The sequence below is a fragment of the Macrobrachium rosenbergii genome, chromosome 55 (assembly GCF_040412425.1).
Source record: "Macrobrachium rosenbergii isolate ZJJX-2024 chromosome 55, ASM4041242v1, whole genome shotgun sequence".
Classification (NCBI taxonomy): domain Eukaryota; kingdom Metazoa; phylum Arthropoda; class Malacostraca; order Decapoda; family Palaemonidae; genus Macrobrachium; species Macrobrachium rosenbergii.
Window position 1 is genome coordinate 21,525,268 of NC_089795.1, and position 20,000 is coordinate 21,545,267.

Here is a 20,000-nt window from a genome sequence, read left to right on the forward strand (position 1 = left end):
AAGTATGACCTTTATAAATTACAAGTCCTGATCACACAATAATTCAAAGGTTATGTAGGATATGCGCTCGAACAGAGCAGGCAAAGGTCACGTTTTCATTTATGCGTTCTCTACTGAGTGCTGGTGTGGCCTATATATACCAGCATTGGCATATGCAAATAAAATATGCCTATAAGAACAACCTTTTATCATTTAGCCGTAGCTTTCATAGGAAAAATAATGTTTTCATTCCTGGTTTTCCTATAATTACCGAACACGCATCAAAATCAATTTCAGTTATTCGGGGTTCTGTAACGGAATAATAATTAAATTTATCATATTAATGTGCCATGCTTTTATGTATATCAGGAACACTTTGGAAATTCGGGAACCATGTTTATATGAATTATATTTCCAGGAAAGCTACCTCATAGTGTTCTCATTTATGGTGTGCATCTTGGAACACCTCAAGTCGCAATATGCGTGAATTTAAGAAAATATCTAGACTTAACATATTTAAACAAAGACTCAAACTCTATCTGGTAACTGGTTATATGGTTTTCATCCTCGCTAGGACACGGTTTTCTTGGGTTTACCAATGTTCCAGCTTTATTAGAACAAAACCAATTTCCTTCATAATGGTTTGTGGGTATCATATTATTTGATGATTCAGTTAGAATTGAACTGAATTAAATATGGAATTTAGGCCAAAGGCCAAGCACTGGGACCTATGAGGTCATTCAGCGCTGAAACGGAAATTGAGAGTGAAAGGTTTGAAAGGTGTAACAGGAGTAAAATCTCGCAGTTGCACTATGAATCAATTGTTAGGAAAGGATGGAAAGTAAGATGGAAGAAAGAGAATATGAAAGGAGGTACAGTAAAAGAAACGAAAGGGGTTGCAGCTAGAGGCCGAAGGCACGCTGCAAAAGAACCCTAAGTAATACCTACAGTGCACCGCATGAGGTGCACTGACTGCACTACCCCACTACGGGGTGATTGATTAGTCGCTCTCTGTTTGTCTGTCTGTCTGTCTGTCTCGTCTTTGCCGAAGCCATTTCAATAATGACATTAGGCGTTTCAAAAGTAGGCTAAAACTGATTAGACACGACGTTGGAGCCATTGTTTCTCTCGTTTTCTAAATGTTCGTTTCAGAAGGATTCAATGACATTTTTCAGAAATACTATTAGATACGAAAATAAACCTTAAATTTGTATGCAAATGAGAAAGACGATTTTTTAAATCTTTAAAAATCCACTTGTATTTGTTATCTATTTTTATGAGAGATATAAATTATGAATAAAAAAAAAATTCATTTCAATTTTACTCCTGGTTCTGAAAAATGTCTTCAACCAGATAAGACAACCGAGACATTTCATAGTCTTTTTGGAAAAATCCGGCGAATATCCAAGAAAAGCTTTACTCCTACTTGGCAAAAACTTAATTTCTCTACCCCAGAGAGAAAACCAATAATTAACCAGAAGGAGACAAATAACGATGGTTTACTGTGCGCGGAGAAAAAATTACACTCTTGCCATCTTGAGCGTGATGGAGACTCATGTCCAGTTCAATGAAGAATCAAAGTTGTCTTTTCAACCTAAATTGAAAAAGTAAATCAGATTAGGCAGGAGAAATGAAAGCTCCGTGAGGGAGTTGACCCAGATTTGTCTGTGGCTTAAACGGACTTTATTAGCTACGTCTTCCGAGAAATTATATCTGAAAACTATTTACAAAATGGAGACAAGAGAATATTTCAGTTACTTATCTGCTCTCTCTCTCTCTCTCTCTCTCTTACACATTTATGTGTTTGTGATCTAACAGTAAGCAATTACTGGATTCAAAGAGAATATGGAATAAATCTCTTAAAGAAATATAAGAGACGCACATACACTTGAAGATCCATATATATACAGTATATATATATATATATATATATATATATATATATATATATATATATATATATATATATATATGTATGTATATAATGTGTGTATATATATATAGAATCTAAGTCTAATTAGTTTACTTTTTACCAAATGCGTATTTAATTGTAATAGCCACAATGCCATCTTAAATGCTTGAATTCTTCACACTTATTGGATACGCTTCTCACTACAAAGCCTTAGATCCAAGTGCAAGAAATATAAAGTAATCCTGATGTCCGGTAGCAGGATTCGAACCTGCATCCAGAGTTACAAGGACTAAATTACGTTGCCGACCTGACCACGAAAAGGTTAAAAAGTCTGTTTAAGCACTAATAAATCTATCTAGTATATCTGAATTTCGCGGGTATATATGTGTAAGAGCGGTAATAAACTTTTTTCCCTTGTCGTGATCAGGTCGGCAACGTGACCTCGTTCTTGATACCCTGGATGCGGGTTCGAATCCTGGTATGGACATCAGAATTACTTTATATTTCTTTCAGTTGGATCTATGGCTTTGTAGTGACAAGCGCATCTAAAAGTGTGAAGAATTCGAAAAAATTACACGAGGGCATTGTGGCTATTACAAATACACTCACACCCACACACACACACACACACACACAATATAATATATATATATATATACTTATATATATATATATATATATATACATATACATATATTATATATATATATATACATATACATATATTATATATATATATATATATGTATATATATATATATATATATATATATCTGTACGTGTATGTTTATATCTATTTGTATATTTATGCATATGAATTGTCAATGAATTAAGAAATAGTACCCTTTATTATTAAATTCCATAATTTGCACTTGAAAGGAGTTTGTGAGTTTAATATATGAGCAAAGTCAAATGTGAAATAAAGCAAAATTATCATATATATATATATATATATATATATATATATATATATATATATATATATATATATATATATATATATATATATATATATATATAAAACTTATCATTTCATTTTGGCAAGAAATTATTTGTGAAGGCGATGTAACGGAACTGCGTAAATTAAATCACCTTTTTAGAAATCAACAACCACTGTTACATGAAAGCACTAATTACGAGATTGTTCTTTTGAAATAAGGCAAAAAAAAAGTCGAGAAACCTGATAATGGTTGATATGATTTCATCACCAAAAATAATGACTGGTCAGTTTACAAGAATTCAGCAATTTTAGGATGAAAACACTAGTAATATCTAGCAATAATAGCGTATAATCAAAATAATTAGCTTTCGGTACTAGTTACCGAATAAAACACCCATTAAATAATAAATTATTGATAAAATCTGCATAAAAGAATAATCACTGAATCAAAAAATCCTTGAATTAGGATTACTGCTCCCTTAGGTACACACTTCCACTTGTCAAATTTTCGCCGGGGCATCACTAATCATTTAGATGATATTATTCGATTCCAATAATGAATTTTTAATGAAGTTCACACATCAATTTCGATTTGTATTTACAGTTTCATCGCAGGAGAATAGTATATTTATTCATTTATTTACTATTTGTCTTAATTTTGCCCAACTCGCCGATGATAGGGGAAACTAATTAAATGTCAGTAATACATCAACATTATTCGAAGGAATAAGTTTCAAAAACAAACATTATTAGATGATCTTCTATATGTGAAGAAAATACAGTGAGGTTAATTGGCACTGAAAGGGTGCAAAATTATGTCTTTAAACACAAGAACCGGAACGCACGCTATCAAATATACCTTGAACACGTGCAAAGATACACACTTTACATTAGTCACTAAGTATACTTTTTCCAGGTGGTATTTAAACCGAAGCATGCTCTTACAATTGATAGAAGGATAAATAATAAAAGAAAGACTCTTTCTCACGCAAGCTAATGAACTATCTAACAGTAAATACATTTAACATTGCGGTAACTAAACAGGTAAAAATGCGCCCAGAACTTCGGCGCAATCAGTTTCTGTACAGCCGCTACAGCGTATAATCAAGGCCACCAAAATAGATCTATTTTCGGTGGTCTCGGCTATAATGCTGTATGAGCCGCAGTCCACGAGACTTTAACCGCCCGGTGGTGGCCTATCTATATCGTTGCCAGAAGCACGATTAGCCAAAGCTGCTAACCTTAAACAAAAATAAAACTACAGGCTGAGGCTGCAATTTGGTATGTTTGATGATTAGAGGGTGGATGATCAACATACCAATTTGCAGCCCTCTAGCCTCAATATCTTTAAGATCTGAGCGCGGACAGAAAAGTGTGGGCAGAAAAAGCGCGGACAGAAAAAAGTGCGGACGGACAGACAAAGCCGGCACAATAGTTTTCTTTTACAGAAAACTAAAAGTGGCTCTTAGCATACTGTAGCTAGGTTGCAAGCCTGCTAAGGATGGCATCTGACTCTCGGGTGCCTTGAATTGATATTTAGGTTACTGCTCAGAATCCCGGTACACTGATTCACTGATTCTAATTCAAAATGTATAGCATTACAAGCTTGGGCCTTAGGGCGGCCTCTTCTCCACTGGCTCTTGGCAGCAGATTGTTGATGTTCGTTGGCCATTGGTCACTGGGAAAAAAGTTAAGTATACCTTAGTTTAACCAGACCACTGAGCTGATTAACAGCTCTCTGAGTTAGCCCAAGTTAGACTTATTTTACGTGGCTAGAAACCAACTGGTTACCTAGCAACGGGACCTACAGCTTATTGTGGAATCCAAACCACATTACACCGAGAAATGAATTTCTATCACCAGAAACAATGAGGAACTTGGTCACTGGGAATGATCTATTTGCTTTGATGGTGTTGCTGTGCCCATGTAACATTCCCTGTCGAGTTTTACCTTTAGCTGTTTTGGCTGCTTGAGCTTCTCCCTAGGAAGGTGATTACTGATTAAAAGGAGGGTTCCTATAATTCGAGAGCCAAGTATTCCTTTCCCAAATTATAATCCAGAGACGTAAAGAAAGCCAAATGGGAAGGCATGGAACAGACTCCATGATGAGAATCAACTCGCACTTTTCTCATTATTTTGGTGTAACCAAGACAAGTCCCGATATCACACACCACAACAGAACCCATTAGGTAGTCACGTTGAATTTAAAAATACAGCTATTGCTAAAATTCAAGTTTGGATGCTGTAAATGCAGGAGTTACAAGTGAAACTTAATTTGAAGAATTTCTTTAAATATTTGGCAAAAAACAGTTTTGGATACTGTATACAATAAATTTAAAATACTGCTGATTTTAAATAAAAAAAAAAAATGTACCGTAAAGATTACAGCCAAAGCTGGTCCAGAATCTTTTTGAGATAGACAGAAGTGGGGAGGTGATTATCGGCAATCTTTGTTTACCGGCCAACTCAAAAAATTACTCGGAACAACTTTAATTTGAAAGAGAACGGAAGTATCACTCACATAACGTTTATATATTATGACGAAATGACAAGGGTGGTAGTCAAGGATAGTTGCCTTTCATTGACAAATAAAAATATTTACTAAATACGGGCCCAGAGGGGTTGCCATGGAGACACTGTCATCAAAGTTTTATGTGAAGAAAGTTGTTTTCCAGCAAAGTTAAATTTAAAAGTTCTTTCAAAATCATTTCGTTCTAATTTATGCTGAAGATCATTCGTAGACTTCAATTATACTTCAATTTCTCTTGGTCTTTCTATTTTCTTGTCATTATGATCTGTTCCCCACTGGCTGTCGGCCTAAGAAACAGGAGATCAGCGCCTGCCCTATGAGCCTACAGAGGCCCAGGCGGACTTTAACAGTAACTATGTGGCATTTATTCTGCTTTGAGAATTTAAAGTTCTCAGAAAGGAAAATTTCCTCATTTTTTACTTCTTCCTTTTCTGGTGCGTTATTTTTGCCATCAGAACACCAGTATACTCACGGCCAATTATAATCCAGATCATATCTTTGATAGAAAAAACCTTGTTCAATAATAAAAAATCTTAACGAAAACAACTTGTAATCGTTGCCTGCAACGGGAAATAAGCATAAGGACTGAAGACATCAAGGCTTACCAAATATAGACCGGTTCTGGGTATATTTTTCACTGAAACTGTTGCAGCAATGAAAATACATGTTTGGCTAATTTATATCTAGGCAATTTATGAGGCCAGAATAGGTCTTGAGGAATGACCTCCTCGTGCACTTCATGTATAGGCCCACTACACAATACTCCATAAGACGTGCCAGATGGGTAAAGATCCGATTTTGTATGTTCATTAAAGACTGTTTATGTTTGCAATCCTCCACTCTTCACTAAAAATAGATAGAAACGTGGAAGACCCTTTATATTGAAATTTAGAGCGGTCAGAATAATAGTACCTTTGCCCTTATTAGGTTTAGAGCAGTCAGAATAACAGTACCTTTGCCCTTATTAGGTTTAGAGCGGTCAGGATAATGGTACCTTTGCCCTTATTAGGTTAAGAGCGGTCAGTATAATGGCAATTTGCCCTATTAGGTTTAGGAGCACCAGAATAATAGTATCTTTGGGTTCTTTATTAGGTTTAGAGCGGTCAGAGGTAATGGTACCTTTGCCCTTACTAGGCTTAGAGCGGTCAGAATAATAGTACCCTTGCCCTTATTAGGTTTAGAGCGGTCAGAATAACAGTACCTTTGCCCTTATTAGGTTTAGAGCGGTCAGCATAATGGTACCTTTCCCCTTATTAGGTTTAGAGCGGTCAGTATAATGGTACCTTTGCCCTTATTAGGTTTAGAGCGGTCAAATCTTTTCCCTTATTAGGTTTAGAGCGGTCAGAATCATGGTACCTTTGCCCTTACTAGGTTTAGAGCGGTCAGAATAATAGTACCTTTGCCTTTATTAGGTTTAGAGCGGTCAGAATAATAGTATCTTTGCCTTTATTAGGTTTAGAGCGGTCAGAATTATAGTATCTTTGCCCTTATTAGGTTTAGAGCGGTCAGAATAATGGTACCTTTGCCCTTACTCAGTTTAGAGCGGTCAGAATATTAATACATTTGACCTTATTAGGTTTAGAGCGGTCAGAATAACAGTATCTTTGCCCTTATTAGGTTTAGAGTGGTCAGAATAATGGTACCTTTACCCTTATTAGGTTTAGAGCGGTCAGTATAATGGTACCTTTGCCCTTATTAGGTTTAGAGCGGTCAGAATAATAGTATCTTTGCCCTTATTAGGTTTAGAGCGGTCAGAATAATGGTACCTTTGCCCTTATTAGGTTTAGAGCGGTCAGAGTAATAGTACCTTTGTCCCTTATTAGGTTTAGAGCAGTCAGAATAATAGTACCTTTGCCCTTATTAGGTTTAGAGCGGTCAGAATAATAGTACCTTTGCCCTTATTAGGTTTAGAGCGGTCAGAATAATGGTACTTTTGCCCTTATTAGGTTAAGTGATTTTGGAATGGACAGTTTTATATAATACTACGGATCTCTTTAACTAATCCCTTACTGAATGTATGGGCCGAAGAGGCAAGGGCAATGCAGTGCTGTATCTCTTCTTCAATAACCTCAACATATTGTAGATCACATTAAAATACTGAAGTTCCTATTCAAGATAATCTAGTGGCTGTACCGCTATAAGGAAAAACTGTTGTATAAAAGACATTTTCTTCACTTTGGAAACATTACCATGATGCTTCATGTTTTAGCCTCCTCTTTTCAGTTCACTATTTGTTTTTTAGAGTTCTAAAGAGACCTCAGTAGACTGACAGATCACAATTTATGCATTTATTCAGTTTAAGTAAATAGCATATCTTTTCCTCAGCTGAAAATATCCATAAACACGTTTACGGCGCTGGCGATTAACAATACACATAATTTACATTTGAAAGATAAACAGCAACGCATCGCAGATGAATATGGAAATGGGCACGAAAATGTATGTCTACCTGAAACGAGGCGGTGGCCGCTTCTCATTATCGAGGGCAGAGAATAGATTAAGCCTAAGTGTCGCGCGGAATAGACAAGGCCCTCGGACACAGCCAAATTTATTGCGCATGAGGAGGGTTCTGCCGAAGGGAGCCGTTGAGTGAAGAACCATGACTGGCATACGGGGTTTATTTCCAGTTCTCGTGGCGTTAGCGTCATGCCACCCGGCCACCCGCCCCCCACCCCCCAAAAAAAAGTCAGCTTGTCAAAGGTGTTTGAGGATATACCATTTAGAATCGTCTGAGTATTGCTAAAGGTTCAATGTTATATATGAATTTTCTATGTTTTTAGTGCTAATGAACTTCATCATTGCAAAAACACATTCCATTGCATTGCGATGTTTTCAATACTTAATATGAAAAAATTTGAAATTAGCATTCCGTTTCACTATAACTCACCAAATACAAAAGTCTCGTTTCGTGTCCTCCATATCTATCTATAATAATAAAATCCGAGTGGATCTTGTTTGTCCTCCCCGGGGTGACAGTAGGGGAGACATGACACAGCCACCCAACCCCCTGCAAACTGGTTTGTCCGCCCAGGGTGGGGGGAGGGGGGTAGGTGGGGATCCCGAGAGGGTAGGGGGAAACAGCCACCCTCCCTCCTGCAAGCCTGTTTGTCCACCCTGGGTGGGGGCAGGGTAGGTAGGGGAACAGGAGGGTAGAGGAGACATCCACGCTCCTCCTGAAAACCTGTCTGTCCGCCCCGGGTGGGGGAGGGGTAGGTAGGGGAACAGGAGGGTAGAGGAAACAGCCACCCTCCTCCTGCAAATCTGTTTGTCCACCCTGGGTGGGGGGCGGGGTAGGTAGGGAAACAGGAGGGTAGGGGAGACATCTGCCCTCCTCCTGAAAACCTGTTTGTCCGGCCCGGGTGGGGGCGGGGTAGGTAGGGGATCGGGAGGGTAGGGGAAACAGCAGTGCCGGGTTCCAGCCACGCGCACCCACAAGTTCGTCGTATATAAAGACTGGAAAATTGAAAAGACAGGTTCAAATACAATACATACCTACAGCTTTTACTACCCTCCAGAGATTAATACATCACTGCGACGCCTTTCTTTTTAAAATTAAAACGTTTCAGAAATTTCTGATTATTGAAATCTCAAAGAATTAATGACACCGTTTAGGAAATAATTATTTTGCTTCATGAAGGATGAAGGAACGCATAGAGGATGAAGAAACAATATTCTCATGGGGAAAGACATTGTTTGTGATATAAGTAATAATTCAGAAGACTTTATTATGATTTCTCTAATATGCAAACTAGAGAAGGAATGATTTATCTTTCGTTCACTGTTTGGAGGCATTTCAAGGGGCTATGAAGAGCTCCCCTTGTTTGGTTTAATAACTGTAATTTTTTTCATACATAACCACAGGTATGAATCTATGAATATATATATATATATATATATATATATATATATATATATATATATATATATATATATATATATATATATATATATATATATATATATATATATAATTAGTAAACTACAAACGTCCTTTAATATCCAATTCGTTCTACCTCGGAAATAATATATTTTTTCATATATGTTAACCAAGGGAATTTTTCTAAAAAAAAAAATCACGGTGATGTGATAAAAAGTAATTTATATATATATATATATATATATATATATATATATATATATATATATACTGTATATATAATGTATATATATACATGCAAATATATACACGTACAAATATATATACAGTATATATATATATATATATATATATATATATATATATATATATATATATATATATATATATATATATATATATATATATATATATATATATATATATATATATATATGTATATATATATTTATCTGCCATCAGGGAATTAGTATCTTCTTTTATCTTTTATCCAAATACTGACATGTGGTTCATGTGCTTTGGTATGCACATCAAAGCATCTTTTAGGGAAGCTGTTTAAAATTGGAACTGGTTAGTCGATTTGATTGAACGTCAGCCTGCACGGCTCTTGCTCAGTGTGGTAAAGGTATTAAGGGGAATAAGATGTCTGGTGACCTCTGAACTCCACTACCCACACGCAATGGCCGCAATATTAGAGTTTTAGAGTTTTGTCGACATGCGGCAGAAAATAGGTTTTTATGAAAGAAATCGAAGAATTAACCGTCATGGGTATCAGATGCCACGATAGGCCAAGAGACCACTACAGCCGCAGTGGATACTGAAAATAATGAGGTCATTTTTCCTGGAATTGATTTGCATGTTTAGAAAAAATAGTCTAACATTCTTATCTTCGAAATTCAACACTTTCCTTCGATATCTGTATTTTTAGAGTAATTGCGGTATGCTGGACATCTGGACACAGATAGCTTGTTTTAGCATGAGGAGAGACACTATGGCAAACAGCTGGAAAAACAGGCCTATAACATAAGACAGAGGAAGAGGACTTCATGATTCGAATTTGCAACACTGAAAGTGCTTTCGAGCCTTTACGTATTTGGTTTCACCCCCCTTTTGAGATTTACTCTACGGGCTCTGTAACATTTACTCTAGAAGCTCTGTAAAACTACTACTATTACTGCTGGCAATAATAATAAAGTCATGCACCATACTTGGCAAAAAGAAAATATGATAAATAAAAGAATAATATGATAAATAAAACGGTTCTCCCTTGGAGGGGTGGGTAGAACTCTCCGCTAGCAAGCTGTTGGCCCCCAGCGTTCGACTCTCCGACAGGCCAATGAAGAATTAGAGGAATTTATTTCTGGTGATAGAAATTCGTTTCTCGTCATAATGTGGTTCGGATTCCACAATAAGCTGTAGGTCCCGTTGCTAGGTAACCAGTTGGTTCTTAGCCACGTAAAATAAATCTAATCCTTCGGGCCAGCCCTAGGAGAGCTGTTAATCAGCTCAGTGGTCTGGTTAAACCAAGATATACTTAATTTGATAAATAAAATGAACGTATTTGGACGCACATCGTCCTTTTCTAGGCAAAATCTGACAAAAAGGTTAAGAGCGCGAACAAGAAAAAACGCTCCGCAAGTGATTAATTAGCGATCCTTCGAGGAGATAGAGCGTGGCGTCAATGCAGCAAGAGGCGCTGACACAAACCTCGCTATTGTTGTCGAAACAAAAGACGGAGGGGGAGGCGTTCTCCTCCCTCATCCCCCTCCCCCCACCCCCTTCCAGGACCAATACTTCCTCAAAATGTGCAGTCATGATGATTTCGAGAGGTGACGATCGCCTGTGTCTGCTATTCTGTAGATAATTGGAAAGTTAAATATAAAAGTATTTTCCACACACATTACAGCTCTCGGTTCGTATTTGATAGGTCCCTGGCTTGCTTCCTGCTTAGCTTTCGCCAGTCCGGCTTACTTTAAGTAAGTGTCAGAGTCTGCTGGCGTTATGAAAAAGAGTTGGGTCTAGCAATCTCATCTCTTATGATTTACTGAGAATCACAAGGGGTTTACCATTTTGAATGAATCGCCTCCAGATGAGAAAAAATAGTTTATACTGAATATATATATATATATATATATATATATATATATATATATATATATATATATATATATATATATATATATATATATATATACAGTATATATATATATATATATATATATATATATATATATATATATATATATATATAAATATAAATATATATATATATATATATATATATATATATATATATATATATATATATATATATATATATATATATATATATATATATATATATATATATATATATATATATATATATATATACATACATACACATACACATTTACATTTGTTATTTACGCAAACAGGAAAATTTCTTATTCTTAATAAGTTTTTCCAGTCATCTCATTTAAACTTATTAAATTTTTGCAATATTCATAGCAGTACCTTTACATAATCACGGTTCCATAGTCACAGCCAGAAGAAACCAATGAAGAATTGCAAATAACAATCACACAGTCAGTTGGATTTTCATAAAAGGAAGGGTGATTTTATCACAAAGATTTCGCAATATAATATGTACACGAATTTGTGGTAAAGTTCATAAACTGATTTACTTAAAATCTACTCATACCAAAAGAAACAAGGAGTAAAGGCAACAAAGTTTCTTCGGCGGAATCAAGTTTTCTGTACAGCGTACAATCAAGGCCACCGAAAATAGATCTATCTTTCGCTGGTCTCGGTATAATACTGTGAGCCGCGGCCCATGAAACTTTAACCACAGCCCGGTGGTGGCATGTCCTATATAGTTGCCAGACGCACGATTATGGCTAACTTTAACCTTAAATAAGATAAAAACCACTGAGGCTAGTGGGCTGCAATTTGGTATGTTTGATGACTGGAGGGTGGATTATCAAAATACCAATTTGCAGCCCTCTACCCTCAATAGTTTTTAAGATCTGAGGGTGGACAGAAAAACGCGGACAGAAAAGTGCGGACGGATAGACAAGGCCATCTCAACAGTTTTCTTTTGCAAAAAACTAAAACTTGCAAATAAATACGTTACTATTTTAAGCCATTCTGTGGATTACTAAATAATTCTTTTATACCACCCTCCATTGTCGTATAACATATAACATTTACCTTCATCCCAAGTACTTTGTATTAACATTTCTCCATAAAGGGATTTACACTTGACACTGACAAATAACAGATTCTACTCCCTTATTTTTTCTTTTATTTCTTTTTCTATTCTTTGAAGTGAAGTTATTCTATTTCCCTACAGTCACTATATATATATATATATATATATATATATATATATATATATATATATATATATAAATATATATATATATATATATATATATATATATATATATATAAATATATATATATATATATATATATATATATATATATATATATATATATATATATATATATATAGTGACTGTGGGAAATGGAATAACTTCACTCATATATATATATATATATATATATATATATATATATATATATATATATATATATATATATATATATATATATATATATATATATAGTAATCGTTCTTTTATCACATCAATAAAATATATATTTGGATGAATTTCCATCATATTACTTCACAAGCTCGAATTACAGAATCATAATGTAAGTGTTTAGAGACATCCCGTTCACTGAAGCGTTAAGCGCTTGAGAAATAAATATCGGCCCCTCGTAGACATCAGAAGCGCGCGAAGAGAGAGAGAGAGAGAGAGAGAGAGAGAGAGAGAGAGAGAGAGAGAGAGAGAGAGAGAGAGAGCTTCTTGGAAACATTATCTCAAAGGTCACTGAACAAAAAAAGGGTCATTTGAATTCTATCTTTACGGATGCAGCACGGTCTTTCATGGAATCGTTTGAGATTATCTATGACATTCGCATCACTAACGAGAGAGAGAGAGAGAGAGAGAGAGAGAGAGAGAGAGAGAGAGAGAGAGAGAGAGAGGGGAAGGCAGGGAACTAGTTTCATAGTCTTGATGTGGGATTCCTTTAGATCCTTTCTGTGTCTTCTTGAAAGTGGCATAAGGAAATGAGCGGTCCCAGGATACGGAATTATTCCCTTTGGTTCGTTACAACGTCTTCAGATCTCTTTTTCTTCCTCGTTTTGTCTGGGGAAAAGAAGGAATGATAAGGATTTCCCAGTAAGTTATAGCAAATTACATTCAAGGAATTATCATTAGTTGACATCAGGGACGGAAAGCCTTTCGTTTGCCAAAAGCTGAAGACGGCATATGAATGTCGAACTGTACTTTGTAGATCTTCAGTGCTTGAACATTAATTACATTCGTAGTATTGTAAAGTGAGTACGGAAATAATATATACTCCACAAAGAGTCGTATTTACTCTTTTAATAAGAAAAATTTCAAGATGTTATACATAATAATAAATCCTCGAAGACAATATCTATACTAAATTGATAACGCTAAGTAACCAACTGGGTGACGTGATAACTACTCAAATTAGGCTGCAAACTTGTTGATCAAGCTTTCAAAAGATGGAATGAATCCTTCGAAAAGATACTAACATTTTAAAGAGAGAGGAATATGCCGATGAAAATTAAATAAAAGACAGACAAATACACAATTGATAAATATCACGGACTTCATCAGTATCTGAGAAAAGTAGTGTGTAGTGACAGGGCTCTTAAAGAAAAGTGAATTGGGAGTTATTTAAAGAACTGTCTGTGTATTTTCCACATTATATTTCCAAGTCCTTTAGATGCATAACAGCAACAGATAATGTGTCTTGCGCATTTTTTTAATCATTGCTGTCGATGATGACTGGTGTAACTGCATATAGTCAGTCTTTTTCATGTCCTTCTGTCACTCAAGCTGTATGAAAAATGTTCTATTTTATTATTATTATTATTATTATTATTATTATTATTATTATTATTATTATTATTATTATTATTATTATTATTATTTTTGTTGAAAACTTACATTTGATCAAAGTCTTCTTTCTCTATGGGTTTTCTTCTTTTAGTCTTTCATTTCTCATTTCCAAGACTTTCGGAGAAATGGTAAAACTGAGTTTAGTTTGAAAAATATTAGAGGTTGACCTTGAATAGAAAAAAGTAAAAAATGCGCCGAACTTTCTTCGGAGCAATCGAGTATTCTGTACGCCGTATAATATTGTATGAAACTTTCAGCCACAGTCCATGAAACTCTTAGCGACTAAGAGTTTCATGGACCGCGGCTGAAAGTTTCATACAGCATTATACGCTGTACGATTATGGCTAACTTTAACCTTAAAAAAAAATAAAAACTTCAGAGGCTAGAGGACTGCAATCTGGTATGTTTGATGATTGGAGGGTGGATGATCAACATACCAATTTGCAGCCCTCTAGCCTCAGAAATTTTTAAGATCTGGGTGCGGACAGAAAAAGTGCGGACGGGCAGACAAAGCCGTCACAATAGTTTTCTTTTACAGAAAACTAATATAGTGCCTCATGTTGTTAGGACATATTCTGCTGGATTTCAATGAAGCTTTCAAATTATTGGTGTTTCTGATAGCAAAGCTTTTAAAGAAATTGGTATCATTTCTAGCATCACGAAATGTACTATTCAACAAAGACCATTAGGCAGTTACTATAAAATCATTATCATTATTATGATTAGGCTGCATCATGATTGGAACTCACAGTTGCATGTAAGCATGCTCACAAGCGCAAAACCTTTACTATATGCCAGGGATGATTTGAAAATGATGACTGAGACCTAAAGAAGAGCTTAAGGCTTCTATAATCTGCAGTAAAGAAAGAATTATGGATTCCACGTCTGTCGATTGGCCAAACACTTGGTTCTCAGTCTTTTTGTTTTGAAATAGTTGTGAAAGTTGCCTACTGTATACACGTCAGTTTCCCTTTGGCCCAACGGCACTGCTCTCTCTCTCTCTCTCTCTCTCTCTCTCTCTCTCTCTCTCTCTCTCTCTCTCTCTCTCTCTCTCTCTATATATATATATATATATATATATATATATATATATATATATATATATATATATATATATATATACTATGAGAGCCACATGGGAATATTTGGTACAACCTTGCAAAATTTAAACTGACAAAAAGTGTTTTTCCTCTCATTGCCTTTATCAGATGACAATTCACAGCGGAAATTATGATACATTTATCGTTGCTACAAATTACATTTATTCTGGTAGAGAGCAGAAAGCAGCAGCCAGTCTGACTACTACAGTCATACCAGCTAATAATCTTTGATTGGACACAACTATGCCGGCAGATATATTCCGCAATTCTGTACAATAATAGACAATGACAGAATACGAAACTTCTAAGGAATATGTCGTTCCCTCAAGTCTTTTTCATGTACCATTTAGTTTTGCTGAATAATTACAATATACAAAACAGTGCTTATAATAACATACTGTACAAATTAAGGTATTCTTCATGTTAAAAAGTTCACGAACTGTGGCATCGTAACACTTGTGCTTTTTAAATGATTCTTTATGCAGATTATAATTACTACCGCGCTCTACCTGCCTAGTCTGCTTTTATTTCAAATGAGGTGTGTTGGTTATTTTCATACCAGAATTTTCAGTCAAATAACAAAAAATTCATACTCGTCTTCATCATTGTTTATCGTTTCTGTCTTGTTGGATACTGTTCTTTATATGACATTAAAAATAATATATAAGTTTCGTTTCCTTTATATTTCTCTTCGATTGCTGGGGTTTAGAAGTCTTATATAAGATTTTAAAAAGGCAATTCTACACGTGGTCTTATTTCTTTTTCCTCAAGGTTCGGGTTTAAGAAGCCATGTAAGACTTTAATTTCTTAATTCCTCTCTCTTTCTTCTCGGGTATCGAAGCTTAAAAACAAAATTGCATTACGAGTAACTTTTAAATTTTAGTACATTTTTTCATCATTGGGATTTAGATATCAAATATAAGAAATTCGTAGTATGTCTTGAATTTAATCTCATATCTCCGTCTTCTCAAGTGTTGTGGTTCAGAGGTAATTTATGATTTTTAAAATCTTAATTCTTTGTATCTGTTTTCTTAGGCATCGTGGTTTTGTATTCATGTAAGCAGAATATTTTAAAAATGTTTCATAAGTGAATCCTTCTCTCTTCTTCTCAAGTATCGTGGTTTAGAGCTATTGAAGATATTTAAATACTTAATTCTTTGTATCCGTTTTCTTAGGCATCGTGGTCCATGTAAACAGAATATTTTTAAATGTTTCATAATTGAATCCTTCTCTCTATTCTCAAGTATCGTGTCTTAGGGACCATTGAATATATTTGAATTCTTAATTCTTTGTATCTGTTTTCTCAGGTATCGTAGTTTAGTATCCATCTAAACAGAATACTTAAAACAAGTTTCATAATTGAATCCTCTCCTCTTCTCAGGTATAGTGGTTCAGAGGCCATATACGATACTTAAATTCTCAATGCTTTGTATCTCTCTCATTAGGCAACGAGGCTCAGCATCGATCTACAAAGAATATCTAAAACAAATTTCAAACCTGAATTCTTCTCTCCTCTTCTTCTCAGGTATCGTGGTTCAGGAGGCGAGACTGGCACATCCTCACAACGGGAATATTCACTTACACGAATGACGAGAGGTTTTCTGTCCTGCACCCTGAGGACTCCAACGACTGGACTTTGCAAATCAAGTACACCACCAGAAGGGATAATGGAACCTATGAGTGTCAGGTGAGATTTATATTTTGCTCTTTAGTCTTTCTTTATATCTCTCTTGTTTGATCACGTATTGTTTTTTGTGACGCTTGAAACACATTTAAAAAAAGAGCCTATGTTTCTATTGCAGAATTTCAGTGTCCCACTGGAATTCTGTCAGCTTAATACCCCAGAATGTTCTTACAGAGATTTCTTTAAGTTTTCATTTAATGTAATCTTCATGTCTATGACAGAAACTGATTCCATTATGAATGTAGCTAGGGATAAAATTTAATAGTTAAAGATAAGAGTTAGGGAAAATAAATCATTAGAATTTTTCTTACTTTACTTTATTATATCAAATAAATTCATATCATCACAAAAGATGGTGGCGATTTAATATATCGTGAATGAAATGTTAGTACTTTAACTAAGAAATTTCATTCCTTTTTTATATCTATTCTTTTTTCTAAGAGACAAACTGATATTATCTAGTAAGGTACCGGGGAATAAAGTATGACAGATGAAGGGAAGAATGACTTCCCTTCACCTGTCATACTTTATTCCCGGTGTCTTACTAGATAATATCAGTTTGTCTCTCAGAAAAAAGAACAGATATAAAAAAGGAATGAAATTTATTAGTTAAAGTACTAACATTTCATTCACGATATATTAAATCGCCACCACCTTTCGTGATGATATCAATTCTTTTGATATAATAAAGTAAAATAAGAAAATCTAATGATTTATTTTCCCTAACTCTTATCTTTAACTATTAAATTTTATCTCTTGCTACATTCATAATGGAACTATTTTCTGTCATAGACATGAAGATCACATTAAATGAAAACTTAGAGATTCTCTGTAAGATATTCTGGGGTATTAAGCTGACAGATCCTGCCCGTTTGAATACATGATTTTTTTCTTGTAATGCAAAAGAGTGTATTATCAAACACTGAAAAAATTCACGAATCTAAAGCTAAAAGGAAATTTTGACCATGACCTTGAAATAACTCAGCAAACAAGGTTAAATGAAAATAATGAGTTTTAGTGAAAATGACTTAATTAGAGCGAATTTTATTACTTGAATCCACTCAGCCGTATTATTATGGTAGCTGCAAAAATTAAAATTACGATAATTTTCCCTTATTGGACAAGATAATTAAGTTCATTGCTATTAGTGTTTCTATGTCCAGAAATGTTTTTACGCTCTATATACTGTACGTGTGCATATATATATATGTATATATATATATATATATATATATATATATATATATATATATATATATATATATATATATATATATATATATATATATATATATATATATATATATATATACATATATACACACACACACACACACACACACAATTCAGCTGACCAACCCGGCGCTGCCCGGATAACTCTGAATGACAACCAATAAACTTTCTCTCTGCTCTCTCTCTCTCTCTAACTCTTCCTCACTTTTTCCCCTCTCTCTCCTCCCTAACATCAGCTCTAATCTCTCTCACATCCTCTCCCTCTCACTCTCTCTCTCTCCCACCCTCCCCCTTTCACTCTTTCTTTCTCTCACTCTCTCTTTCCCCCCCCTTCTCTCTCTCTCTCTCTTCAACCCACCTGTCTCTTTCCCCTCTTTCTTCTCCCAAAAACCCTCCCCTCTACACTCTCTCTCACTTCCTCTCCCTATTACTCTCTCTCTCTCTCAATCTTTATTTCTCTCACTCTGTCTCTCTCTCTCCCCAATCCTCCCAGTCCCTTTCCCTCTTTCTTCTCCCTAACACCTCCTCTACTCTCTCTCTCTCTCACTTCCTCTCCCTATCACTGACTCTCTCCCCCCGTCTCTCTCTCCCTCCCTCTCTCTCTCTCTCTCTCTCTCTCTCTCTCTCTCTCTCTCTCTCTCTCCTCTCTCTCTCTCCCCCCACCCCACCTCTTTGGTGCTATTGATGTCTTACTCCCACAGTATTCTTTTCAGATAGTAATTCATAAATATACCAGAAATTAGGTATGATAAATTCGTAAAGATACTAAGTCTACGGGCATAACTCAGCCCCGTTTCAGGACCCCCCCACCAACCTTTTGTGCCCTTTGGTGCTAGTGATGTCTTACCCCTACAATGCTGATTTCTAGGTATACCAAGTTTGGTTGAAATTACTCAATACGTTTCAGAGTAATTGTGGATGTACACACACACATACATCCATTTATATACATATATATATACACATGCACTTATATATATGTATATATATGCATCTTACATATAAACGTGAATGTTTTTATGTTTGTATGGTTGTCTGTATGCTTGTGCGCTATAGCAATCCGAACCACTTGACCAATCTAGACAAAAATTGGCACGTGGCCATCATTTGACCCAACTTAGATGAAAGGGTAGGTTTCAAATTAGTACCCCATCCCCCTTCCCTCTTCCCTAGGTAATTTATGTGGTAAATAAACTATACGGGTTTATCATACCTCATTTCATGTACCTGAGACCATAGAAATATATTATTGAAAAAATGCTTTTCAGTCACTACAGCAATACCTAGATAAAAGGGACAGTCACCACAGTAATAACTGGATAAAAGGGACAGACAGCACAGTAATACCTGGTTAAAGGTGACAGACAGCACAGTAATACCTGGATAAAAGGGACAGTCACCACAGTAATACCTGGATAAGAGGGATAGCCCCAACAGTAATACCTGGATAAATGGGACAGACAGCACAGTAATACTGGATAAAAGGGACAGCCACCACAGTAATACCTGGATAAAAGAGACAGACTGCACAGCAATACCTGGTTAAAGGGGGGCCAGACAGCACAGTAATACCTGGTTAAAGGGGACAGACAACATAGTAACACCTGGATAAAAGGGACAGTCACCACAGTAATACCTGAATAAAAGAGACGCACAGCACACTAATAACTGGTTAAAGGTGACAGACAGTACAGTACTGCCTGGTTAAAGGTGTCAGACAGCACAGTAATACCTGGTTAAAGGGGACAGACAACATAGTA

The 20,000-nt window shown here is 35.4% G+C and overlaps 1 protein-coding gene across 3 annotated transcripts in view; it reads left to right on the top strand.

Annotated features, from left to right (window-relative positions):
• Positions 1-20,000, top strand: part of LOC136835683 (opioid-binding protein/cell adhesion molecule-like) — a 192,845-nt gene that overhangs the window by 166,545 nt on the left and 6,300 nt on the right. For all 3 annotated transcript variants that reach the window (XM_067099534.1, XM_067099535.1, XM_067099536.1), the window contains one exon: positions 16,849-17,010. In XM_067099534.1, the coding sequence (XP_066955635.1) occupies positions 16,849-17,010 (162 nt within the window). The remainder of the gene's footprint in view (positions 1-16,848; positions 17,011-20,000) is intronic.